At 46.7% G+C, this 27453-nt stretch overlaps 2 protein-coding genes across 2 annotated transcripts in view; one reads left to right on the top strand and one right to left on the bottom strand.

Annotated features, from left to right (window-relative positions):
* Positions 1–10890, bottom strand: part of rpa3 (replication protein A3) — a 57782-nt gene extending 46892 nt beyond the window's left edge. The window contains exon 1 of the mRNA XM_068053015.1: positions 10774–10890. Within this exon, the coding sequence (XP_067909116.1) occupies positions 10774–10890 (117 nt within the window). The remainder of the gene's footprint in view (positions 1–10773) is intronic.
* Positions 10891–19345: 8455 nt separating this feature from the next.
* umad1 (UBAP1-MVB12-associated (UMA) domain containing 1) overlaps positions 19346–27453 on the top strand; it is a 151117-nt gene continuing 143009 nt past the window's right edge. Inside the window, exon 1 of the mRNA XM_068009655.1 lies at positions 19346–19452. Coding sequence (XP_067865756.1) covers positions 19365–19452 — 88 coding nt within the window. The 5' untranslated portion in view covers positions 19346–19364. The remainder of the gene's footprint in view (positions 19453–27453) is intronic.

The following is a 27453-nucleotide window of genomic DNA, read 5'->3' as shown; positions in this document are numbered from 1 at the left end:
GGGTGGTGGAGAGAGAGAGCGGGAGGGGGTGGTGGTGAGAGAGAGAGCGGGAGGGGGGTGGTGGAGAGAGAGAGCGAGAGGGGGGTGGTGGAGAGAGAGAGCGAGAGGGGGGTGGTGGAGAGAGAGAGCGAGAGGGGGGTGGTGGAGAGAGAGAGCGAGAGGGGGGTGGTGGAGAGAGAGAGCGAGAGGGGGGTGGTGGAGAGAGAGAGCGAGAGGGGGGTGGTGGAGAGAGAGGGAGAGAGGGGGTTGGTGGAAGGAGAGGGAGAGGGGGTTGGTGGAAGGAGAGGGAGAGGGGGTTGGTGGAAGGAGAGGGAGAGGGGGTTGGTGGAAGGAGAGGGAGAGGGGGTTGGTGGAAAGAGAGGGAGAGGGGGTGGTGGAAAGAGAGGGAGAGGGGGTTGGTGGAAAGAGAGGGAGAGGGGGTTGGTGGAAAGAGAGGGGGGTGGTGGAGAGAGAGAGAGAGAGGGGGGTTGGTGGAAAGAGAGAGAGAGGGGGGTGGTGGAAAGAGAGAGAGAGAGGGGGTTGGTGGAAAGAGAGAGAGAGAGGGGGTTGGTGGAAAGAGAGGGAGAGAGAGAGGGGGTTGGTGGAAAGAGAGGGAGAGGGAGAGGGGGTTGGTGGAAAGAGAGGAGAGGGAGAGGGGGTTGGTGGAAAGAGAGAGCGAGAGGGGGGTGGTGGAGAGAGAGGGAGAGAGAGAGGGGGTTGGTGGAAAGAGAGGGAGAGGGAGAGGTAGAGGGGGTTGGTGGAAAGAGAGGGGGGTGGTGGAGAGAGAGAGAGGGGGGGGTGGTGGAGCGAGAGAGAGCGAGAGAGAGGGGGTTGGTGGAAGAGAGAGAGAGAGAGAGAGAGAGAGAGAGAGAGGGGGTTGGTGGAAAGAGAGAGAGAGAGAGAGAGAGAGGGGGGTTGGTGGAGAGAGAGAGAGAGAGAGAGCGAGAGGGGGGTTGGTGGAGAGAGAGAGCGAGAGGGGGGTGGTGGAGAGAGAGAGAGAGAGAGAGAGAGAGAGAGAGGGGGTGGTGGAAAGAGAGAGAGAGAGAGGAGAGAGGGGGGTTGGTGGAAGGAGAGGGAGAGGGGGTTGGTGGAAAGAGAGGGAGAGGGGGTTGGTGGAAAGAGAGGGAGAGGGGGTTGGTGGAAAGAGAGGGAGAGGGGGTTGGTGGAAAGAGAGGGGGGTGGTGGAGAGAGAGAGAGAGAGGGGGGTTGGTGGAAAGAGAGAGAGAGGGGGGTTGGTGGAAAGAGAGAGAGAGAGGGGGTTGGTGGAAAGAGAGAGAGAGAGGGGGGTTGGTGGAAAGAGAGGGAGAGAGAGAGGGGGTTGGTGGAAAGAGAGGGAGAGGGAGAGGGGGTTGGTGGAAAGAGAGGGAGAGGAGAGGGGGTTGGTGGAAAGAGAGAGCGAGAGGGGGGTGGTGGAGAGAGAGGGAGAGAGAGAGGGGGGTTGGTGGAAAGAGAGGAGAGGGAGAGGTAGAGGGGGTTGGTGGAAAGAGAGGGGGGTGGTGGAGAGAGAGAGAGGGGGGGGTGGTGGAGCGAGAGAGAGCGAGAGAGAGGGGGGTGGTGGAAAGAGAGAGAGAGAGAGAGAGAGAGAGAGAGGGGTTGGTGGAAAGAGAGAGAGAGAGAGAGAGAGAGGGGGGTTGGTGGAGAGAGAGAGAGAGAGAGAGCGAGAGGGGGGTTGGTGGAGAGAGAGAGCGAGAGGGGGGTGGTGGAGAGAGAGAGCGAGAGGGGGGTGGTGGAGAGAGAGGGAGAGAGAGAGGGGGTTGGTGGAAAGAGAGGGAGAGGGGGTTGGTGGAAAGAGAGGGAGAGGGGGTTGGTGGAAAGAGAGGGGGGTGGTGGTGAGAGAGAGAGAGGGGGGGGGGTGGAGCGAGAGAGAGCGAGAGAGGGTGGGTTGGTGGAAAGAGAGAGAGTGAGAGAGAGAGAGGGGGTTGGTGGAAAGAGAGGGAGAGAGAGAGGGGGTTGGTGGAAAGAGAGGGAGAGGGAGAGGGGTTGGTGGAAAGAGAGAGGGGCGTGGTGGAGAGAGAGAGAGAGAGAGAGAGAGAGAGGGGGGTGGTGGTGGAGAGAGAGAGAGAGAGGAGAGAGAGAGAGAGAGAGGGGGGTGGTGGAGAGAGAGAGAGAGAGAGGGGGGTGGTGGAGAGAGATAGAGAGGGGGGGGTGGAGCGAGAGAGAGCGAGAGAGAGGGGGTTGGTGGAAAGAGAGGGAGAGAGAGAGGGGGTTGGTGGAAAGAGAGGGAGAGGGAGAGGGGTTGGTGGAAAGAGAGGGTGTGGTGGAGAGAGAGAGAGAGAGAGAGAGGGGGGTGGTGGAGGAGAGAGAGAGAGAGAGAGAGAGAGAGAGGGGGGTGGTGGAGAGAGAGAGAGAGGGGGGTGTAGAGAGAGAGAGAGAGAGAGGAGAGAGAGGGGGGGGTGGTGGAAAGAGAGAGAGGGGGGGTGGAAGAGAGAGAGGGGGGGTGGAAAGAGAGAGAGGGGGGGGTGGAAGAGAGAGAGGGGGGTGGAAAGAGAGAGAGGGGGGGTTGGTGGAAAGAGAGAGAGAGGGGGGGTGTGGAAAGAGAGAGAGGGGGGGGTTGGTGGAAAGAGAGAGAGAGAGAGGGGGGGGTTGGTGGAAAGAGAGAGAGAGAGAGAGAGAGGGGGGTTGGTGGAAAGAGAGAGAGAGGGGGGTTGGTGGAAAGAGAGAGAGAGAGGGGGGTTGGTGGAAAGAGAGAGAGAGGGGGGGTTGGTGGAAGAGAGAGAGAGGGGGGGTGGTGGAAAGAGAGAGAGAGGGGGGGTTGGTGGGAAAGAGAGAGAGGGGGGTTGGTGGAAAGAGAGAGAGGGGGGTTGGTGGAAGAGAGAGAGGGGGGTTGGTGGAAAGAGAGGGAGAGAGAGAGGGGGGTTGGTGGAGAGGGAGAGGGGGTTGGTGGAAAGAGAGGGGAGAGAGAGAGTGAGGGGGGTGGTGGAAAGAGAGAGAGAGAGAGAGAGAGGGGGGTGGTGGAAAGAGAGAGAGAGAGAGAGGGGTGGTGGAAAGAGAGAGAGAGAGAGAGGGGGGGTGGGAAAGAGAGAGAGAGAGAGAGAGGGGGGTGGTGGAAGAGAGAGAGAGAGAGAGGGGGGTGGTGGAATGAGAGAGAGAGAGAGAGAGAGAGAGGGGGTGGTGGAATGAGAGAGAGAGTGAGAGAGGGGGGTGGTGGAATGAGAGAGAGAGAGAGAGAGAGAGGGGGGGGGTGGAGAGAGAGAGTGAGAGAGGAGAGGGGTTGAAAGAGAGAGAGAGAGAGAGAGAGAGAGGGGGGTGGTTGGAAAGAGTGAGAGTGAGAGGGGGGGTGGTGGAAGAGAGAGAGAGCTTGGAGGTGGGAGAGGTTTGGGTCGTGGGAGAGAGAGAGAGAGGGAGGGGGGTTGTGGGGGGGGAGGGAGGGGGGGTGTGGGGGGGAGAGAGTGAGCGAGAGGGGGGGTGTGGGGGGGGAGAGAGAGAGAGAGAGAGGTGAGGGGGTGTGGGGGGAGAGAGTGAGAGAGAGAGAGTGTGAGTGGGGGGTGGGCGGGAGGGGTGAGAGAGTGAGAGAGGGTGTGAGGGGGGGTGTGGGGGGAGAGAGAGAGAGAGAGGGGGGTGTGGGGGGGGAGAGAGAGAGAGAGAGAGGGAGTGTGGGGGGGAGAGAGAGAGAGAGAGAGGGGGGGTGTGGGGGGTTGGGGGGGAGAGAGAGAGGGGGGGGGGTTGTGGGGGGGGAGGAAGTGGGGATGTGGGGGGGGGAGGAGAGAGAGCGAGGGGTTTGTGGGTGAAGAGAGAGAGAGCGAGAGGGTTGGGGGTTAAGAGAGAGAGAGCGAGGGGGTTTGGGGGGGGGAAGAGAGAGAGAGCGAGGGGGTTCGGGGGGAAGAGGAGAGAGAGAGAGCAGAGAGAGAGCGAGGGGGTTGGGGGGGAAGAGAGAGAGTGAGCGAGGGGGTTGGGGGGTAGAGAGAGAGAGAGAGTGAGGGTTGGGGGTGGGGAGAGGAAGAGAGAGCGAGGGGCGAGGGGGTAGGGGGAGAAAGAGAGCGCAAGGGGTTTGGGGGGAAGAGAGAGAGCGAGGGGGTTCGGGGGGGGAAAGAGAGAGAGAGAGCGAGGGGGTTGGGGGGGGGGGAAGAGAGAGCGAGGGGGTTGAGGGGAAGAGAGAGAGTGAGCAAGGGGGTTATGGGGGGGAGAAGAGAGAGAGCAAGGGGGTTGTGGGGGAAGAGAGAGAGAGAGCGAGGGGGTTGGGGGGAAGAGGGAGAGAGTGCGAGGTGTTTGGGGGGAGAGAGAGAGAGAGCAAGGGGGTGGGGGGGGCGAGAGAGAGAGCGAGGGGGTTGGGGGGGGCGAGAGAGAAGCGAGGGTTGGGGGGAGAGAGAGAGAGCGAGGGGGTTGTGGGGGGACGAGAGGTGAGAGAGAGAGAGCGAGGGGGTTGGGGGGCGAGAGAGAGCGAGGGGGTTGGGGGGCGAGAGAGAGAGCGAGGAGGGTTGGGGGGACGAGAGAGAGAGAGCGAGGGGGTTGGGGGGGCGAGAGAGAGAGAGCGAGGGGGTTGGGGGGGCGAGAGAGAGAGAGCGAGGGGGTTGGGGGGGCGAGAGAGAGAGAGCGAGGGGGTTGGGGGGGCGAGAGAGAGAGAGCGAGGGGGTTGGGGGGGCGAGAGAGAGAGAGCGAGGGGGTTGGGGGGGCGAGAGAGAGAGCGAGGGGGTTGGGGGGGCGAGAGAGAGAGAGCGAGGGGGTTGGGGGGGCGAGAGAGAGAGAGCGAGGGGGTTGGGGGGCGAGAGAGAGAGCGAGGGGGTTGGGGGGGCGAGAGAGAGAGCGAGGGGGTTGGGGGGGCGAGAGAGAGAGCGAGGGGGTTGGGGGGCGAGAGAGAGAGCGAGGGGGTTGGGGGGGCGAGAGAGGGAGCGAGGGGGTTGGGTGGGCGAGAGAGAGGAGAGGAGGGGAGCGAGGGGGTTGGGTGGGCGAGAGAGAGAGAGAGGGAGCGAGGGGGTTGGGGGGGGCGAGAGAGAGAGAGAGGGAGCGAGGGGGTTGGGGGGGGCGAGAGAGAGAGAGAGAGAGGGAGCGAGGGGGTTGGGGGGGCGAGAGAGAGAGAGAGTGAGGGGGTTGGGGGGGGAAGAGAGAGAGAGAGAGAGTGAGGGGGTTGGGGGGGAAGAGAGAGAGAGAGAGAGAGAGCGAGGGGGTTGAGGGGGGAAGAGAGAGAGAGAGCAAGGGGGTTATGGGGGGAAGGGAGAGAGAGAGCGAGGGGTTGGGGGGGAAGAGAGAGAGAGAGAGAGCGAGGGGGTTGGGGGGGAAGAGAGAGAGAGAGATTGAGGGGGTTGGGGGGGAAGAGAGAGAGAGAGAGAGAGAGAGCGAGGGGGTTGGGGGGGGAAAAGAGAGGGGGAAATGAGAGAGAGAGAGAGAGCGAGCGAGGGGGTTGAGGGGGGCGAGAGAGGGAGCGAGGGGGTTGGGGGGGGAAAAGAGAGGGAGGAAATGAGAGAGAGAGAGAGAGAGAGCAAAGGGGTTGAGGGGGAAGAGAGAGAGAGAGAGAGAGTGAGCAAGGGGGTTATGGGGGGAAGGAGAGAGAGAGCGAGGGGGTTGGGGGGGAAGAGAGAGAGAGAGAGAGAGAGAGAGAGAGAGAGAGAGAGCGAGGGGGTTGGGGGGGAAGAGAGAGAGAGAGAGAGAGTGAGGGGGTTGGGGGGAAGAGAGAGAGAGAGAGAGAGAGAGAGAGTGAGGGGGTTGGGGGGGGGAAGAGAGAGAGAGGGGGTAGGGGGGGGGTGGAGAGAGAGGGAGGGTCAGTCCCCCCTCAGCCTTCTCTGCTCTAAGGGAAACAACCCGAACCTATCCAGTCTCTCTTCATAGTTGAAATGCTCCAGCCCTGACAACATTCTGGTGAATCTCCTCTGCACGCACTCCAGTGCAATCACATCCTTCCTATTATTATAATAATAATTATTATTATTAGCTGATGGTACAGGGATTAGGAGACAGATTTAAGATTTTGGGCAAGAGATGCAGGGGGTATGTGAGGAAGAACTTTTTTTATGCAGTGAGTTGTAATGACCTGGAACTCATGCCTACGAGGTTGGTGGAAGCGGAGACGATCAATGCTTTCAGAAGAAAATTGGATGGGCACTTGAGGGAAATAAACTTGCAGGACTACGGGGATGGAGTGGGGGAATGGGACTGACTGGATTGCTCTAGAGAGAGCCTTAATGGACTCTGGCTGAATGGCCTCCTTTTGTGCTATAATGACTCTATGATTAAATGTGTCGTGAAGACCCCCAATCTGCAAAAATGAGGCATATTAACTTTATCATATGAACATTAATTTTAAACTGTTGCTGGAGTGAAGATATGACTTGTTTTACAAGAGATCACCAGACACTTGGCTGGAGGACATTTACATACTAAGAGACAGTGCTTGGAGAGACAAAAGATTTGCTCGCTGATTCAATGAACAGAGATTGGGCTAGGCAATGGGATCTACATCTTGTTGGGGTGGGAGACAGCACTACATTCCCCCACCGAGTGCTTTGAAATCCACAAACGCAGAAGTGGTTAAACCAGCTGGTCACATGACTAACTTGCTGGTCCAGACTTTTTAAACTAGCCACAGGACAGTTTAAATCAAGACTGCAGAGTGAAATTGAACCTGGAACAAGACAGCCTCTCTCCTGGCTGACTCTGTCTTGCTTCCTCACAAGCCTCCAGATCCAATGAAGACATGTAAACCTCAAGCGAGAAAAGACTCCTACATCGAAACAAGTTAAAGCGTGCACTGGGCCCCAAAGGAACTGCAAGACTCAACATCAAACTCAAAGGACAGTAAATAGAAACCCATCTATTGCCTCAAACTTTTCTCCTTTATTGTTTTCTACTTTTTCTGTCTCTATCTGCGTGTGTGTTTAACACCTATGCATGCATGTGGTCGCATCGCGTATTCGTAGCCGTTAACCGAATTAGAGTTTAAGATTAATAAACTTTCACCTTTTTTGTTTAAATCTAAGAAACCTATCTGATTTCTTTGCCTTACAGTTTGAAAGTGGTGAGCAAGAATTCACTGAGGGGGAGCTAAAACACGGTGTTTTTAAAATTAAACCCTGTTACGGTTAAACCAGGCAAAGGCTGAGATGGAACCCCTATCTCACCTGGTCGTAACAATGGTAAAAAATAGTTTTGTGCCTCTAATTGCCCATCTACTGAAATTCAGGTCTCTGCTATATAGTAGATGAGTGAAGATACAGATTAAAGATCAGGTACATCATCCTCAAAATGGTTTGAATGTATTACATGAATTTTGTTTGTATAAAGTTAGGCCATAACCAGAATCACTAGGGATAAGATGTCTGAACCTGAAGCTGCTGTGATAGCAGGGAACTATGATGTTGTTGCTATTACAGAGACTTGGTTGAGGGAAGGACAGGATTGGCAGCTAAATGTTCCAGGATTGAGAAGCTTCAGGCGGGATAGAGGGGGATGTAAAAGGGGTGGGGGAGTTGCATTACTGGTTAAGGAGAATATCACAGCTGTGCTGCGGGAGGACACCTCGGAGGGGTCATGCAGCGAGGCAATATGGGTGGAGCTCAGGAATAGGAAGGGTGCAGTCACGATGTTGGGGGTTTACTACATGACTCCCAACAGCCAGCGGGAGGTAGAGGAGCAGATATGTAGACAGATTTTGGAAAGATGTAAAGGTAACAGGGTTGTAGTGGTGGGTGATTTTAACTTCCCCTATATTGACTGGGACTCACTTAGTGCTAGGGGCTTGGATGGGGCACAATTTGTGAGGAGCATCCAGGAGGGCTTCTTGAAACAATACATAGATAGTCCAACTAGGGATGGGGCCGTACTGGACCTAGTATTGGGGAATGAGCCCGGCCAGGTGGTCGAAGTTTCAGTAGGGGAGCATTTCGGGAACAGTGACCATAATTCCATAAGTTTTAAGGTACTTGTGGATAAGGATAAAAGTAGTCCTCGGGTGAAGGTGCTAAATTGGAGGAAGGCTAATTATAACAATATTAGGCAGGAGCTGAAGAATTTAGATTGGGGGCGGCTGTTTGAAGGTAAATCAACATCTGACGTGGGAGTCTTTCAAACGTCAGTTGATTTGAATCCAGGACCAGCATGTTCCTGTGAGGAAGAAGGATACGTTTGGCAAGTTTCGGGAACCTTGGATAACACGGGATATTGTGAGCCTGGTCAAAAAGAAAAAGGAAGCATTCGTAAGGGCTGGAAGGCTAGGAACGGACGAATCCCTTGAGGAATATAAAAACAGTAGGAAGGAACTTAAGCAAGGAGTCAGGAGGGCTAAAAGGGGTTATGAGAAGTCGTTAGCAAACAGGATTAAGGAAAATCCCAAGGCTTTTTATACGTATATAAAGAGCAAGAGGGTAACTAGGGAAAGGGTTGGCCCACTCAAGGACAGAGAAGGGAATCTATGTGTGGAGCCAGAGGAAATGGGCGATTTACTAAATGAGTACTTTGCATCAGTATTCACCAAGGAGAAGGACTTGGTGGATGATGAGCCTAGGGAAGGGAGTGCAGATAGTCTCAGTCATCTCATTATCAAAAAGGAGGAGGTGTTGGGTGTCTTGCAAAACATTAAGGTAGATAAGTCCCCAGGGCCTGATGGGATCTACCCCAGAATACTGAGGGAGGCAAGGGAAGAAATTGCTGGGGCCTTGACAGAAATATTTGCATCCTCATTGGCTACAGGTGAGGTCCCAGAGGACTGGAGAATAGCCAATGGTGTTCCTTTGTTTAAGAAGGGTAGCAAGGATAATCCAGGAAATTATAGGCCGGTGAGCCTTACGTCAGTGGTAGGGAAATTATTAGAGAAGATTCTTCGGGACAGGATTTACTCCCATTTGGAAACAAATGAACTTATTAGCGAGAGGCAGCATGGTTTTGTGAAGGGGAGGTCGTGTCTCACTAATTTGATTGAGTTTTTTGAGGAAGTGACAAAGATGATTGATGAAGGAAGGGCAGTGGATGTTATCTATATGGACTTCAGTAAAGCCTTTGACAAGGTCCCTCATGGCAGACTGGTACAAAAGGTGAAGTCACACGGGATCAGAGGTGAGCTGGCAAGATGGATACAGAACTGGCTCTGTCATAGAAGACAGAGGGTCGCAGTGGAAGGGTGTTTTTCTGAATGGAGGGATGTGACTAGTGGTGTTCCGCAGGGATCAGTGCTGGGACCTTTGCTCTTTGTAGTATATATAAATGAGTTGGAGGAAAATGTAGCTGGTCTGATTAGTAAGTTTGCGGATGACACGAAGGTTGGTGGAGTTGCGGATAGTGATGAGGATTGTCAGAGGACACAGCAGGATATAGATCGGTTGAGACTTGGGTGGAGAAATGGCAGATGGAGTTTAATTCGGACAAATGTGAGGTAATGCATTTTGGAAGGTCTAATGCAGGTGGGAAGTATACAGTAAATGGCAGAAACCTTAGGAGTATTGACAGGCAGAGATCTGGGCGTACAGATCCACAGGTCACTGAAAGTGGCAACGCAGGTGGATAAGGTAGTCAAGAAGGCATATGGCATGTTTGCCTTCATCGGTCGGGGCATAGAGTATAAAAATTGGCAAGTCATGCTGCAGCTGTACAGAACCTTAGTTAGGCCACACTTAGAATATTGCATGCAATTCTGGTCGCCACACTACCAGAAGGACGTGGAGGCTTTGGAGAGGGTACAGAAGATGTTTACCAGGATGTTGCCTGGTCTGGAGGGCATTAGCTATGAGGAGAGGTTGGATAAACTCGGATTGTTTTCACTGGAACGACGGAGGTGAAGGGGCAACATGATAGAGATATACAAAGTTATAAGCAGCATGGAAAGAGTGGATAGTCAGAAGCTTTTTCCCAGGGTGGAAGAGTCAGTTACTAGGGGACATAGGTTTAAGGTTAGAGGGGATGTGCGAGGCAAGTTCTTTACACAGAGGGTGGTGAGTGCCTGGAACTTGTTGCCGGGGGAGGTAGTGGAAGCAGGTACCATAGAGACGTTTAAGAGGCATCTTGACAAATACATGAATAGGATGGGAATAGAGGGATACGGACCCCGGAAGTGCAGAAGGTTTTAGTTTAGGCAGGCATCAAGACTGGCGCAGGCTTGGAGGGCCGAATGGCCTGTTCCTGTGCTGTACTGTTCTTTGTTCTTTGTACAGTGGAGTGGGAATCTTAAAATTGGCTGACTCTATATGATGGAAATAACTAGAAATATACAGGAGGAGTATGAAGTTCTCAGGAAGGAAGATGCTGTACTTTAATATGGCAGTGACAGCTTGGAGATTAAAGAAGTTGAACTGGTCCATTTGCGAACCTGCGTAATGAGCTACTGTTGAACATTTTAACAGGAAAAGATCCTTGTTTTTCAAAGTTATTTGAAGTAAAGTTACTGAGCAGAAAGTGCTAGAACTTAAAGTATTCCATCTGTTAAGTCAACTGAATGATACTGATGTATTCTGAGAAATTAGTTACACTGCACATGCTTAGACTGTACAATTCAAATTTAGCTCTCAACGTCATAGTTCTGAGCAATAATATCTTCAAGCTCAGGGTTTTGGGTGAGATTGAGCCTTCAAATAAAAACTTTAAGGAACATATTAGGCTTGAAAAGTTGATGGATGTATTTAATGATACTGTGAAATTTGCAACTTTTTAGAATTTTATATAAGCCTTTATTTTGAACATTAAATTTAAAGTATAATATATAGCTGGGGAAGCAGTTATAGTTCCATGTCAAGGTTAACCGTCCGTTCAACGGATTCAGCTGATGCAGTGTGAATGGGTTATGATGTGACCAGGAATGAATCTCTCAGGACAAGAGTTCACTATGTGGGCGATGGTATGACTTGGATGGCCACAGTCACAATTTGAACTGGTCCTCACATTCCACTTGTGGAGCTGGTAGTCACATCTTCCCTGGTCCGACCTCAAGTGGTTGAGGGTTGTCCAGATTTTACATGGGAGGTTGAAATCTGGGACTTCACTTGGATCAGTTACCATGTTGTGGTTGGTGATTTTAGCAGTCAACTAGGAGGTGCGCCATCGAGAAGTGAGGCTGTCATCAGTTTGTAGAGTGTGGAGTGTGTTTCAGTAGGGACTACAAGATTTCAAGCGAGTGCGTGGGTTTTCTTTTCTGAGGTCCTGTAGCAATGGGAGTGCTTCATTAGCTGTCAGCTGGTGGTGTGCTTTAAGGAGAATGTTTTTCCTGCAGACATCAGGAGGTTCAATGTATGCTAGAACAGGAAGCCACTCGAGCTGTGTTGGTCTCAACATTTCAGAAATAATCCACATGACATCCTGGAGCTGGATATCTACCATGTTTGTATGGCAGCTGCTGAGCCAAGTTGAGCAGCAGCACTCTGCTTTTAGGTAGGCCAGGGTGAGTGAAGCAGTATGTAGTGTGTTGGCTCTGTTACCCCAGGTGGAATCTGCCAGTTTCCTTATGAGATTTACTCTCCTCTTGACCTTAGCTCCGGTATTCTGGAGGTGTTGCTGGTAGTTCAATGTACAGTCAAGAATGATGCCAAGGTATTTTGACATTGGGTGAGTGGTCGGTCACAGAACTGGACATGAAATTCTTCCTTGGCCCTCGAGTTGTTCAGGTGGAAGGCTGAAAGGACAATTTGCTGGCATTTGGTCGGAGTCTCCATTTTCTGATGTAGGCTTCCAGAGAATGTTGATCTTCAGTGAGTGTTTTCCCAGTGTCCTGAAGTTCTTTCGCCTGGAAGCCAAGGCCAAGATGTCAGCACATATGAAGAGCCGTGACTTTGTGGGAGGGTGGTCGCTGCTATATATAATGAAGAGGGTCAGTGCGAGAACTGATTCCTGTGAGAGCCCATTGTTTATGTGTGAGCGGCTGATTTGATCTCCAAGGTACACACAGAACTGTCAGTTGCTGATCATGGAGTTGATTAGTTGTCTGGATTTCACACAGCAGATGATTTTGGAGAGTTTCAGCAGCATGCCTACACCTCACATTGTGTCATAGGCACAGGATAGGTCAACAAAGACAGTTCCTGTCTTCAGGCCTTTCTGAAAACCGGCCTCGATATGTGAGGTCAGTATCAGGACCTGTTTGGAGCAGTTGCGGCCTGCAAGAAAACCTGCCTGTTGTGGGATGGGGGTGGGGGGGTAATTGCTGCTTCCAGGATGGAACTCAGTCTGTTTATCAGGAAGTATTCCAGGACCTTGTCTTACTGAGAGCAGGGCGATGGGGCAGTGGCTGCGTGGGTCGTCGTGTGGTTTCCCTGGCTTGGCAATGGCCACTATCTTAGATTGGTGCCAGATGTTTGGGATGGTACCTGTGCTGTGGATGTTGGTGAACAGCTTTGCTAGCCACTTCCTTCCCTGTGCTGCGATGTTCTTAGGAATTCTGGATAAATCCCGTTGACTCCTGCTGCTTTTCTTGGCTTGGTAGCTGACAGGGTGCTGCCCACTTCTTCTGTATAAGGGCTTGAGAAGTCTGTCTGCCCTGGAACAGTCTTGAAAGCCTGTATTAGGGCTGCTTTTATCATCTGCTTATCGTTCCTGCTGAGAGTTTATTCAGAGTTGTGAAGCAACGGCATCAGTGTTGACTCTGGGCCACTGGTGTGGTTGTTGCTTGGCTGCTCCCAGGCAGCACAGGAATTTCCAGGCCTTTTTGGCTTGAGTGTGTGAAGTCAAGTATTGAAAAAAATGTAGATTTAAAAGAAACTTTCAGACAGTATTTTGAGAGAATTGTGGGAACCCAGAAACCAGATTGCATAATCAAAGTTACAAATTCGCATGGCCATGGTAGAGTGGCTGAGTTTTTAAAAATCACTTGCATTTATATAGCGCCTTTAACTTAGTAAAATATCCTAAGAGGCTTCACAGTTCCATTATCAATCAAAAGTTGACATTGAGCCATTTAAGGAGATATTAGGAAGAGTTTTCAAAAATGTCCAAAAGCTTGATCAAAGAGAAGGATTTTAAGGAATATCTTAAAGGAGGAGAAAGAGAGAGGGAGAGGATTCCAGAGCTTAGGGCCTAGGCAGCTGAAGGAACATTCGGCAATGGTGGAGGATGCGCAAGAGGCCAGAATTGGACAAGTTCAGAGATTTCAGAGGTTTATGGAGTTGGAGGAGGTTACAGAGATATGGAGGGATTTGAAAGCAAGGATGAGAATTTTAATGTTAAAATGTTGCTGGACCTGGAGCCAATGTACAGAACCTTAGTTAGGCCACACTTAGAATATTGCGTGCAATTCTGGTTACCACACTACCAGAAGGACGTGGAGGCTTTGGAGAGGGTACAGAGGAGGTTTACCGGGATGCTGCCTGGTCTGGAGGGCATTAGCTATGAGGAGCGGTTGGAAAAACTCGGATTGTTTTCACTGGAACGACGGAGGTGGAGGGGTGACATGATAGAGGTTTACAAAGTTATGAGCGGCATGGACAAAGTGGATAGTCAGAAGCTTTTTCCCAGGGTGGAAGAGTCAGTTACTAGGGGGCATAGGTTTAAGGTGCGAGGGGCAAAGTTTAGAGGGGATGTGCGAGGCAAGTTCTTTACACAGAGGGTGGTGAGTGCCTGGAACTTGCTGCCAGGGTAGGTGGTGGAAGCAGATACGATAGCGATGTTTAAGAGACATCTTGACAAATACATGAATAGGAAGGGAATAGAGGGATATGGGCCCCGGAAGTGCAGAAGGTGTTAGTTTACGCAGGCATCAAGATCGGCGCAGGCTTGGAGGGCCGAATGGCCTGTTCCTGTGCTGTACTGTTCCTTGTTCTTTGTTCTAAGTTAGGAGAGCATTGGAATAGTAAAGTCTAGAGGTAACAAAGGCATGGGTGAGGGTTTCAGCGGTAGATGAGCTAAGGCAGGGTGGAGGTGGAAATGATGGTGGAACTGGTATATGGTCAGAAGCTAATCTCTTGATCAAATAGGGTACTGGAGTTGCAAATGGTCTGGTTCAGCCTCAGACAGTGGCCCGGGAAAGCAATATCGTCAGTGCCTCAGGATCGGGTTCTGTGGCAGAAACCAAAGACAATGGCTTCAGTTTTCCCAAAATTTAGTTGGAGGAGATTTATGCTCACACAGTACTGGATGTTAGACAAGCTGCTTGACAAATCAGAGGCAGTGGAGGAGTCGAGAGAGGTGGTGGCAAGGAAGAGTTGGGTATTGTGGGCATACATGTGAAACCTGCTGTATCTTTGGATGATGTCGGTGAGGGCAGTATGTAGATACCAACTGCCCTACTGTACAGAAGCTACTCATTTCTTGGGTAATTATAACTCAGAAACAATCTAGCTTTTAATTTTGAACAAACAAAAACTCTCCCTCCATAGATACTTTACTTTTTTTTCCTACGTTTCAGGAACATTTAAAAATTAGCTAACACACACAGCAACATCTACGTAGTATATATTGAATGCTGATTTTTTTTCTTACAACTATTCCCTCTCTTCCTGAAGACATTGGGTGTAATTTTAACATAATTCACTGTATAGGAAACATGTGGGATCAGTTAGGATGCTGGTTTTGTATCCTGCCCAATGTTACACTTGATTTCAGTAGGAAGTAAAATCAGGTGGGGTTTAAAACCAGCATTGCACCCAAAGGATGGATTAGGTTAAAATTGGCCTCTTTGACTCCTTATTGGTACACAATTTCCCAAGTGCAAGTTTGCTTCAGTTGTCTCACCCAAGTGCCTGATATTCAAGCAAGAACTTTGACATTGAATGTTGGTAGGTTATTTGACTGCAAAGGTTACCACAGCTGAACCTGATCCCATCTTCACTCAATATCCACATATGTGTGCTTCCAGCAGATTAACTGAATTGAGTTGAGGAGCAGAAACTGACACATTTTTCTTCCCTAAACTAGAATGCTACTGCCCATATTGCTGACCTAATTGAGATTGGCTAACTCAGTATAGACCAGTGATGGAACCTGGGGCATTCCTGGGTTATGTGGCACATCTACTTCCTGAATTTGCCGAGCTATTAGGGGAGGTTTTGGGATGCTTGTTTTAGAAGGCCAACTGAAGAAAAGTATAAAGCAAACAGCCAAGAATGCGTGTTGCTATGAATGCTGGACTTTGTAACATGATTATGTTTTTCAAAAAAATATAGATTTTTTTAAAGTTTAAGGAGTCCAGAAGGTCAGGTGACCTCACACCTACTCTGCTAAAGGACAAGACAGATCAAAGACTTCTTTTTGAAAAAAAAAGACTGCAGGCTTCACAGCTGAAGAACAATGGGTTTTGCCCTCCCAGACTTTTGGGCCGTAAAACGTGGAGTCAGTGATTCTGAAGATGCAAATGTACCAGGCAGCTGTTAACACCTGAGAACAATGGAAGGCCCAAGTGGCTCTGTGATACCAGACTGCTGGGCCTTGCATATTAGGACAGGACAATAAGCTATTGACATTTGAGTCAAGATAAATTTAACAGATTTTCTGAAGACAGACAGGCTGTAAGAGAGGAAAGCAGTGATTGTGGCCTGAAGGCAGGCTGTAAGAAGGGAACCCAGTGGTTGCAACTTGAGAGCAGGCTGTAAGGAAGACAACCAGGGGTTGCAGCCTCAAGAGAGAGTGAGAGGGGGCACCTGCACTTGGAAGCCTGATACAGCAAAAAGCTGTGAAGACTTGAACCTGTTTTGAAAATTGAAGCTTGCGGTGAAGTAGAAGACCTGCAGACTCACCAGGAATCGCCTTATTCATGGACGTCCTGGTTGGAAGTACTTGGAGAAGTGAGCAAAGAGGATACTAATTTTTGAAAAGGTCTGGGAGATCCAACCCATTGCAATTGAGAGGAATTTGGGGCTTTTAACCGCAAGGATTTTGCCATCAAAAAGGTCTGTGTAATGTATGTGTAGGTGTGAGTTTTTGAAGTATTTTAATAAGTAAATACCTTTCTTTGTAATATGGGGTATCTGCTACTTAAAAAGTACTGTTTAGTTAATGGGGATTTTTAAAATTTAGTTGTGATAAAAGTCTTAAAACGTGAAATCTTGATGTGTAATTCTTTAAATTGGTCTGGGGTTCATATCTCGTATTTTTCACATTAATGATTTCACTGAGGTCATAACAGTGTGACTGCATTTGCTGGTTCATCAGCTTAGCCATGCTTTCACTGGTGATAAGTTCAGACGTGGAGCCTGATTTACCAATGTAGTAGCTGTGGTAATAAAGTAAACATGTTTCTAAAAGAGGATTGTCATGAAAGTGGCCTTTTTTTCTGAGTTATTAAACAGAGAGAGAAAACAAGCTTCCTTTTACTTCATACAGTATTCTATTTATCACATGTTTTATAAATGGTTTTTAGAAAAAAAAACCTCTAAGTATCCTTTATTGAGGAACAATGAGGTGGAGCAGAGGACGGAACATTAGTGTTGTTACAGTGAAGATGGTTGCATTGATAAAATAGCTCCACTGCTAGAACTTTGGCCAATTTTCGCAGAACTCTCTCTCTTATGTATCTGTCTATATAAAGGTTGATACTCTATACCACATACACTCAGGAATACTGTTATTTAATTCAGTTGCCTGCCCTGTAACTGTACACCATCAGTGTTGTTACAATGGAAAAAACAACTGAATTAAAATGACCTCTTGTAGGTAAGATAACCTCTGGGTGATTGTACGTAGAATGAAAAATGTTTTGGTAAAGGAAGTGGAGTGAATAGAAAGTGTTGAATTGAGCCCACATTTTCCAACCAATAATGTAGATTTTTTGCAACCACAGACTGTCCCCAATTAACTTAATCCTCTAAAGAAGATGAATAACAGAGGTAAAACTCTCTGAATCGTCTGCCTGACTGAAGGTAATTCATTACTAATTTCAGCATGTATTCAATATAATACTGTGTTAAGACCAGGTGAGAAAGAGGTCTCGGGGTTCCCTTTCAGCCTTCACCTGGTCTTACTGTGACAGGGTTTTAATTGTAAACACACCATGTTTTGAGCTCCCCTTGGTGAATCCTTGTTCACCACTTTCCAATTATAAAGCTAAGAAATGAACACAAACAGGCTTTCGTAGGTTTAAAGAAGAAAAGTGAAATTTATTAGAACTTAAATTTAAACTCTAATTTGGTTAACACCTATGGATACATGCCACGCTCCACGCTAGCATGCATATGCGATAAGCAGATGCAAATAGAGAAGAAAAGAGCAGAAGAAAAATAAAGTAGAGAGTTTTAAGGCAATCTCTGAAGAGGGGTTTTTGTTACTGTGCTTTGAGCTCGCTGTAGTCCTTGCTTGTGGGTATATTTTGCTTTTTGTTAGGGTCCAGTATTCTTCCTAAAACTTGTTCGCTGTAGGAGACTTTTCTCTCTCGGGGTTCATATGTCTTCAGTGGTTTTCAGTTCTGTGAGAAAGAGATGGAAGCAGACAGGTGAGGCGGCGATAAGCCAGCCACGAGAGGTCTTTTCAGTCCAGGAGCAAACAGCTTTCGGACATCAAATTCTCTGTGGCAAGTTCAAAAACAACCTCCAACAGCCAGTTAGTCATGTGACTAAACTGGTCTGACCACGTCTGTTTGTGTATTAGGTCATCTTAGTAGTCAACCTGGAATGTGAGTTCCTCCACCTTCAAGTCTGGTAATCAAAAATCCATTGTGCATTGAATGTGTCAGGGCATGGTCTTTTGTCCCTTTTAAGCACTGTCTGTAAGTATGCAAATGTCTTTCCAGTCAAGGGTCTAGTGCTTTTTTTTTTCAAAGCAAGTTCCAGTAACAGTTTAAAAATCAATGTTCATGTGGTGAAATTAATGTGCCTCATTCTGCGCGGGTGGGGCCCTGCATGACAGTTGTCACCTACAATATTCAACAATGAAAATTTGAATTCCACAAATGATATTTCTATTATCCCTGTGGACAGAAACTATACTTTTCTGCAGAACATTTGATTTTCTGTTTCTGTAGTTATTGCTAATCCACATAGTGTTAGGTTGTTAGGGGAAGGTGTTGATTTAACAAATTTTCAGTGAACTTTGGTTGAGTTGCATTTCATATCCTGGAGTTGCCAGTGGCTTTGAAAAGTTCCATTTACAATATACATGTAATTCCTTGCTGGCCTGCAAGTTGAAATACTTTACTGTCTTTTGTAATGAACTCTTTTTTTATGTTGTCTGATGCAACATAAATTAGATGTCTGGAGTTGAGTTGATTGAAGATCTCAAACAGATTTACTTGCAGCTAAACTATTATACACAGTACAGAGCTAACTATTTACAGAGCCTACCTCTAGGTGTTACAGTTGCAGAGTGAATCTGGCTTGTTGTCACATTACTGCATCCTGGCACATAGCTCATTAGCATACTTAGACCTTAAAAGGACATCACTCTTAACGGCAATCATACAACATCTTTGACAAGCCAACAGCAGGTGCAGCGTATAACTGCATAGAGACATTTGCCTTCAGAGAAAGTTTAAGCAAGCTTGGTGACTTTGATGAAGTGAAAATCTGGGCTAGATCTCCCTTTTTAACTTAACAGATCTGTTTTGCTCAGAGGATCTTTTGATCACTGCTGAACTTATAAAAGTTATCAAACTTAACCTTATGCAGGTGTTCCGTGAGATTTCTGATTTGGAGGCCTAGGACAACATAGAATAGAACTGCCAGACCTGCTGTGTGTTTCCAGCACTTTCTGTTTTTATTTCAGATTTCCAGCATCTGCAGTATTTTGCTTTTATTGTAGAATAGAGCTGCTGCAGTCACTCATAATAGGCACAGCTTGCAGCTTACAAAATACTCGGTGAATTAGTTATCCAAGTGATTTTTATTATATTCCGACACATTTGAAATTATCCATAAAGCAGCCAGCAAATTAATCTATGAAACCTCATAAACATCCTGTAAATGCTGCATATAATAAGGCATCCTCTATATTGCATTTAGAAACAGCTGCTGAGGTGAAAAGGGAGAAAGCACCCGAGGAAAAATATCCTCTGGACCCAGGAGTCACTACAGAATCTATAGTATGCTGCTAGAACCATAGCCGATATGAGAAATTTAGCATCTAACATCATCTCAAAGATGAAATCTCACCCATTTTATCTTTGTGCTGGTGGTGTTATAACAGCCATCAATGCAAATCAAGCTTTTTAGATATTAACGCACAAAATTTTGAAATGAAGAACTGAAAGGACAGTTTCAGGTATTATAATTTCATCAGCTTTTGGACAATTGTGAAATGAAGCTTTGTACATGTATCTGAGTGCATGGTGTGTATGTGCAGAATGTCTATCTCCTTGACTCGAGAGTGGTGCAGAGCTGCTACCGTAACTTTCCTAAAGCAAATACTGGTATCAGAATCAGTACCAGGAGTATAAATGGAACAAGAGGCAATCTTAAAGCAGTCAATAGGGGCCTTTGTTGTTACAACAAATGAGGTCATTCTGATCTCCCTAAATTTGTGTTTATTCTACCTTGTGAGGAAAAATAGTTGTGTTATTTAGGCCAATCACTTTTAACAATTTATTTAGGTATGCCTGTCTTTCAGCCTTGCAGAGTGAAATGCTGAAATTTTTCGGAATTCAAAAGAACACGGAGTCGTCCAAGAAAGGGACACCTGAAGAGGAGGTAGATGGTTTTGTTATTTTAGGTGAGTGATAATGCTTAACTTTTCTTGCTATTAAATATAACCTTAAAGTTATACCCAATCTCTTGGCAAGCAGAGTGCATTAAATTGTTCATCTTTCTATCTTAATGTACCTTTTGAGAGACTGACTTATTCCCCAATCCACATTTGAGACTTTGTCAACTGCTGGAAAATGATACTAAAGCGGTATGTATCCTTCTAACTGGAGGTTTTGGCACAACCTATACCTCCACAAGGTAGTTATGACAAAACTTGTGCAAGGTGTAAGTGACCTTTCTTGGGACTAGCCTATAGAGTGGCATAGAGGGAAAACAACTTTCCAGTCCTTTCTCTTGGCTGTCGATGTGTAGCCTACAACGATATATACAAAAATAAATGTGTCTTCTCAATAATAAGCACATCGGGAGATTAAAATGGCAAGACTAGTAAACAAACTACATTTATACATGTTCATTTAGCACAATAATTAGATGCTTTCAAAATGTGTCTTTTGTTCATTTTGGAACCCCGCATTACACTTAATATAGCTATCCTGTTACTAAGTAGCAATACTACACTGCTATGCTCTTCTGAGGTGGTCAGTAAATGGTATGTAACAGTAGTCCAGACATACGTCTGATGATCCTGGACATATGTAGTTTGGCTTCATATAATTTTGAGTTCTGAAGTAGAATTTAACCTGCAGCTTTACCAGATGAGAAGATGTTTCAAAGTAGACACTAGTTAGCTTAGGGACTTTACTGAACCAGCACACATTTGTAGAAAAGCAATAGGACATGTTTTGTGATCTGAATCATTAATGCTTGAAATCTAGTGAACAAGTGGCATTACACAAAGAAAGTAGGAAAAAATGAATAATGGAGAAAGATATCTTCTTCTTTGGCCTCCTTGTCTCGAGAGACAATGGGTAAGCGCCTAGAGGTGGTCAGTGGTTTGTGGAGCAGCGCCTGGAGCGGCTATAAAGGCCAATTCTAGAGTGACAGACTCTTCCACAGGCACTGCAGATAAAATTGGTTGTCGGGGCTGTTACACAGTTGGCTCTGTCCTTGCACTTCTGTCTTTTTTCCTGCCAACTGCTCAGTCTCTTTGACTCGCCACTCTTTAGCCCTGCCTTTATGGCTGTCTGCCAGCTCTGGCGATCACTGGCAACTGACTCCCACGACTTGTGGTCAATGTCACAGGACTTCATGTCGCGTTTGCAGACGTCGTTAAAGTGGAGGCATGGACGACTGGTGGGTCTGATACCAATGACAAGCTCGCTGTACAAGGCGTCCTTGGGGATCCTGCCATCCTCCATGCGGCTCACATGGCCAAGCCATCTCAAGCGCCGTTGGCTCAGTAGGGTGTATATGCTGGGGATGTTGGCCGCCTTGAGGACTTCTGCGTTGGAGATACAGTTCTGCCACCTGTTGCCAGGATTCTCCAGAGGCAGCAAAGATGGAATGAGTTGAAACATCGCTGTTGGCTGACATACGTTGTCCAGGCCTCGCTACCGCAGAGCAAGGTACTGAGGACACAGGCTTGAAACACTCGGACTTTTGTGATCCGTGTCAGCGCACCATTTTCCCACACCCTCTTGGCCAGTCTGGACATAGCAGCGGATGCCTTTCCCATGCGCTTGTTGATTTCTGCATCAAGAGACAGGTTACTGGTGATAGTTGAGCCTAGGTAGGTGAACTCTTCAACCACTTCCAGAGTGTGGTTGCCGATATGGATGGATGGAGCTTTTCTGAAGTCCGGTCCCGTGATGTTTATTTTCTTGAGGCTGATGGTTAGGCCAAATTCATTGCAGGCAGCTGCAATCCTGTTGATGAGTCTCTGCAGACACTCTTCTGTGTGAGATGTTAATGCAGCATCGTCAGCAAAGAGGAGTTCCCTGATGAGGACTTTTCGTACTTTGGTCTTCGCTCTAAGACGGGCAAGGTTGAACAACCTGCCATCTGATCTTGTGTGGAGGAAAATTCCTTCTTCTGAAGACTTGAACGCATTTGAGAGCAGCAGTGAGAAAGATATCAGCACAAAATTTGAAAACATTTGAGTTCGCAATTTCTTTCTTCCCCTACAGAATGGATAATTGTTCTAACTTTCATATCAAATGAATTATCCAATGCTGTGAGATGCAAACCAATTTTTATCAGGATCGGAAGTTTTTTTTTGTTTGTACCTTTTTTTATATTTGGTATCTACTGTACTATGCTGTTCTACCAATTCAAATTACTACATTTAGAAATCAGAACATTGTAGAGTCATTCAGCACAGAAGGGAGGCCATTTGACCTGTCATGCCTGTGCCGACTCTATGAAAGAGCTGTCCAATTTAGTCCCTCACCCCAGCTTTTTCCCCATAATCCTGAAAATTAGTCCTCTTCAAGTATATGTCCAATTGCCTTTTGAAAGTTCCTATGGAATCTGATTATACCAACCTTTCAGGCAGTGCATTCCAGATCTTTGCAATTCCTGAGTGAAAAAAATTCTCATTTTCCCTGTAGTTCTTTTTGCTAATTATTTTAAACCTCTGACCTGGTTACCACTTGCCAGAGGAAACAATTTCTGCCTACTTGCTCTATCAAAGTATCTCATAATTTTGAAATACCTCTATTATGTGTCCCCTTAACCTTCCCTGCTCTAAAGAGAACATTCACAGCTTCTCCAATCTCTCCACCATAGACTGAAGTACCTCATCCATGGTATCATCCTGGTAAACCTCCTCTATATAGCCTCTCCAAGGCCTTGACACCCTTCCTTACTTTCGTACTTTATTTATAAAGCCGTATTCTTTTTAAAAACCTGTCCTGTCATCTTCAAAAAATTGTGTATGTATATCCCCAGATCTCTGTTCCTGCACCCACTTTAAAATTGTACCATTTAGTTTATATTGCCTCTCCTCATTCTTCCTACCAAAATGAGTCACAGAGGAGAATATGAGTTCTCTTTCACATTTAAAAAAAAATAACGTAATAAAATTCCTCTTCTCTACTATACATACTTGCAATAAACCAATGCTTAAAGGCTGGGGCACTGTCCCACGCTCGGTTACAGGGTTGGGTATCTATTTTTGTTAAAGGGTATGATTAGATACATTATGTCAACTGCAAATAGTTGCTTTTCAGTGGCTGTTGAATGGCATCAAAAACCTTGTGTATAACCCTGATAAATAACTTGATGTAACCATCAGTGCATTATTCCTACAAGAATTAATGTTTCTGTCAGATAGTTTTAAAGAAGATTGATGGAGATATAACTTTAGTCTGAAATACCAATATGTTTTTGTTCTGACCTTGAACACAGTGGCGCAGTGGTTAGCACCGCAGCCTCACAGCTCCAGCGACTCGGGTTCAATTCTGGGTACTGCCTGTGTGGAGTTTGCAAGTTCTCCCTGTGTCTGCGTGGGTTTCCTCCGGGTGCTCTGGTTTCCTCCCACATGCCAAAGACTTGCAGGTTGATAGGTAAATTGGCCATTATAAATTGCCCCTAGTATAGGTAGGTGGTAGGGAAATATAGGGATAGGTGGGGATGTGGTAGGAATATGGAATTAGTGTAGGATTAGTATAATTGGGTGGTTGATGGTCGGCACAGACTCGGTGGGCCGAAGGGCCTGTTTCAGTGCTGTATCTCTAACTAACTAACTAACTAACAGTCCAAGACATCTACAGTTTAGAAAATGTAGATAATCCCCAATGTACAGATATCCAGCTTTTAAACTCTTGTATGCCAACACATTAAGGAAAAAAAAGTTGCTTTTAATTATTGCCCATCATGTTTTCGGGGTATCCCAAAGCATCTTGCATTTAGTGAAATATACTGAAGTGCAGCCTTGCTATGTAGGTGAACTCAGCAGCTGTTTAGTGTATAGCAGTAATGAGATGAACGACCTGTTTTGGATGGTGTTGATTGAGGACAAAGTTTGGCCAGTAGGTCTCCCTGCTCCTCTTCAAATTGTGAGATGGTATCTTTAATGCCCATATGACCAGTCACAGAGGGATCCAGTTTAACATTTCATCTGAAAGACATTGGGCTGAGTTTTACTAGCCCTGCGGGTCGTGGTTGGGGGGGTGCCAATAAAATTCTGTGGGGAAAGGCCCGCCTTGACCCCTGATGTGGACAAGGGCCTGCCACATATTACCGGTAACAGGGGGACCTCGGTGCGCCCCCCAAGATGACCCAAGAACACACACAACACTACACTGAATACTATTCTTTGTTTAAACTGGAAATTGAAAACATTCGCACTTGCTACAATTGGTTCCCTTGTAAATGATGAGGTGCTGACTGCCTTATTGTCAGAGCTTGTGATTGTGTGAGAGCAGGTAAATAATATAAATAATATTGATTTGGGCCAGGTAATACTTGGAGTGGTAAGAAAGAGGAAGCATGCACTTTTATGTAATTTGAAAAAACGTTTCTAGACTTTGGGATTAAAGAGACTGTGGCCACCTGGATACATAATTGGCTAAAGGATAGCAAGCAGCGAATATTGGTGAATGGTTCGCTTTTAGACCGGAAGGCAGTTTACAGTGGTGTTCTCCAGAGGTCAGTATTAGACCAATGCTCTCTTTGATATACATTAGTGATCTGGATTTGGACTTACCAAAAAGGTGGTAGTCTCTGGATTACTACCTGAGCCACGAGCAAATTGGCAAAGGGTCAATAAGATTAAAGAGGTAAATGCGTAGCTGAAAGATTGGTGTGGGAGAAATGGGTTTGAATTTGTGGGACATTGGCACTAGTACTGGGGAAGGAAGGAGCTGTTCTGATGGGACGGGCTCCACCTGCATCATGCTGGGACCAGAGTCCTGGCGAATCGCATAACTAGGGCTGTAGATAGGGCTTTAAACTAAATAGTGTGTGGGAGGGTTCAGTTGCATGGAAAAATAGGAAGTTAAAGAAGTAGGTAGGAGTGTAGGTTAGTGGTGAGGCTGATTGTTACCAGAAAATAAAAGGAAGGGACAGAACGTATGAACATCATATTGCACCAAGGAATCGTACAAGAGTAGGGAAATGTAATAATAGAACAAACTTAAAGCCTTTGTATCTGAATGCACAAAGCATTCGGAGTAAAATAAATGAGTTAACAGCGCAAATAGAGACAAATGGGTATGATTTAGTGGCGATTACTGAGACGTGGTTGCAGGAAAACCAGGTTTGGGAATTGAATATCCAAGGGTATTCAGTAACTCGCAAGGACAGATAGGAAGGAAAAGGAGGTGGTGTAGCTTTGTTAGTGAAGGAAGAGATCAGTGCTGTAGTGAGAAACGATATAGGCATACGGCATGCTTGCCTTCATCGGTCGGGGCATACAGTATAAAAATTGGCAAGTCATGCTGCAGCTGTACAGAACTTTAGTTAGGCCACACTTAGAATATTGTGTGCAACTCTGGTCGCCACACTACCAGAAGGACGTGGAGGCTTTGGAGAGGGTACAGAAGAGGTTTACCAGAATGTTGCCTGGTCTGGAGAGCATTAGCTATGAGGAGAGGTTGGATAAACTCGGATTGTTTTCACTGGAACGATGGAGGTGGAGGGGCGACATGATAGAGGTTTACAAAGTTATGAGCGGCATGGACAGAGTGGATAGTCAGTAGCTTTTTCCCAGGGTGGAAGAGTCAGTTACTAGGGGACATTGGTTTAAGTTGAGAGGGGAAAAGTTTAGAGGGGATGTGTGAGGCAAGTTCTTTACACAGAGGGTGGTGAGTGCCCGGAACTTGCTGCTGGGGAGGTAGTGGAAGCAGGTACGATAGTGACGTTTAAGAGGCATCTTGACAAATACATGAATAGGGTGGGAATAGAGGGATACGGTCCCCAGAAGTGCAGAAGGTTTTAGTTTAGGCAGGCATCAAGATGGGCGCAGGCTTGGAGGGCCGAATGGCCTGTTCCTGTTCTGTACTGTTCTTTGTTAAAGTGAATGTTGGTCCTTTGGAGGATGAGACTGGGGAGTTAATAGAAATGAACACAGAAATGGCAGAGACACTAAATCAGTATTTTCCTTCAGTTTTCACAGTGGAGGACACTAGTACCATCGCAGTAGTATCAGGTAATGCAGAGGTTATAGAAAGGGAGGAACTTCAAACAATCATCATCACTAGGGAAAAAGTACTGAGCAAACTATTGGGGTTGAAGGCAGACAAGTCCACAGGGCCTGATGGCCTACATCCTGGGGTCTTAAAGGAAGTGGCAGTGGAGATAGTGTATCCATTGGTTATAATATTCCAAAATTCTCTGGATACGGGAAAGGTTCCAGTCGATTGGAAAAAAGCTAATGTAATGCCCTTATTCAAAAAGGTAGGGAGGCAGAAAGGAGGAAACTATAGACCAGTTAGTTTCACATCTGTTGTTGGGAAATTGTTAGAATCCATTATTAAGGAAGTAATAACATTTAGAAAGTCAAAACGCAATCCATCAGAGTCAGCATGGTTTTATGAAGGGTAAATCGTGTTTGACTAATTTGCTAGAGTTCTTCGAAACTGTAACAAGCAAAGTGGATAATGGGGATCCTGTAGATTTAGTTTATCTGGACTTCCAGAAGGCATTTGATAAGGTGCCGCACAAAAGGTTAATACACAAGGTAAGTTCACATGGGGTTAGGGGCAATTTATTAGCTTGGATAGAGGATTGGCTAACCAACAGAAAACAGAGAGTCGGGATAAATGGGTCTTTTTCTGGTTGGCAAGATGTAACTAGTGGGGTGCCACAGGGTTCGGTCCTCGGGCCCCAACTATTTGCAATCTGTATAAATGACTTGGATGTCGGGATAGAAGATACTATAGCCAAATTTGCACATGACACTAAAATAGGTGGGACAGTAAGTTGCAATGAAGAAATAAGAAATCTACAAATGGATAGATTAGATTAATGGGCCAAAATTTGTCAGATGAATTTTAACGTGGATAAGTGTGAGGTTATCCATTTTGGTCGGAAGAATAGAAAGGCAAATTATTATCTAATTGGAGAGAAACTTCAGAGTGCTTTGGTGCAGAGGGCTCTGGGTGTACTCGTGCATGAATTGCAGAAAACTAGTATGCAGATACAGCAGGTGATAAGGCAAATGGAATTTTGACATTTATTGCTAAAGGGATAGAGTATAAAAGTAGGGAAGTGTTGCTGCAACTGTACAAAGCATTAGTGACACCGTACCTGGAGTATTACGTCCAGTTTTGGTCCCATTACTTGAGGAGGGATGCAGTTGCATTGGAGGCAGTTCAGAGGAGGTTCACTAGATTGATTCCAGAGATGGGGGGCTTGTCTTATGAAGAGAGATTGAGCAGTTTAGGCCTTTACTCTCTGGAGTTTAGAAGAATGAGAGGAGATCTAATTGTGATATATAAGATGATTAAGGGGATTGACAAAGTAGACAAAGAGAGGATGTTTCCTCTGGTGGGACAATCTAGAACAAGAGGTCATAGTTTTAGGATAAGGGGTAGCAGATTTAAAACAGAGATGAGGAGAAATTACTTCTCTCAAAGGGTCGTGAATCTGTGGAATTCATTACCCCAGAATGTGGTGGATGCCGGGACATTGGGTAAACTTAAGGAGGAGATAGACAGATTTTTAATTAGAAATGGGTTGAAGGGTTATGGAGAATGGGCAGGAAAGTGGAGTTGAGGCCGAGATGAGATTAGCCATGATCGTATTGAATGGCGAAGCAGGCGCGACGGGCTGAATTGCCTACTCCTGCTCTTAGTTCTTATGTTCTTATACAGGGCATAATTTCAAAGTTTGCAGATGACTCGAAACTCGGTAATGTAATAAACAATGAGGAGGATAGCAAGAAACTGTGGGGAGGCATAGACAGATTGGAAAAATTGTCAAAAAATTGCATATGAAATTTTAATGCAGAAAAATGTGAGGTGATGCATTTTGGTAGTAAGAATAAGGAGAGGCAATATAGAATAAATGGTACAATTTTTAAAGGCTTCTCAGCAGCAGAGATATCTCGGGGTGTATGTGCACAAATCTTTGAAGGGGACAAGACAAGTTACTAAGGCTTTTAAAAACCATCTCGGATACT

Source organism: Heterodontus francisci, chromosome 2 (assembly GCF_036365525.1).
Source record: "Heterodontus francisci isolate sHetFra1 chromosome 2, sHetFra1.hap1, whole genome shotgun sequence".
Classification (NCBI taxonomy): Eukaryota; Metazoa; Chordata; class Chondrichthyes; order Heterodontiformes; family Heterodontidae; genus Heterodontus; species Heterodontus francisci.
Note: the sequence above shows the minus strand (reverse complement) of the source record. Positions and strands in the feature narration are given on the sequence as shown.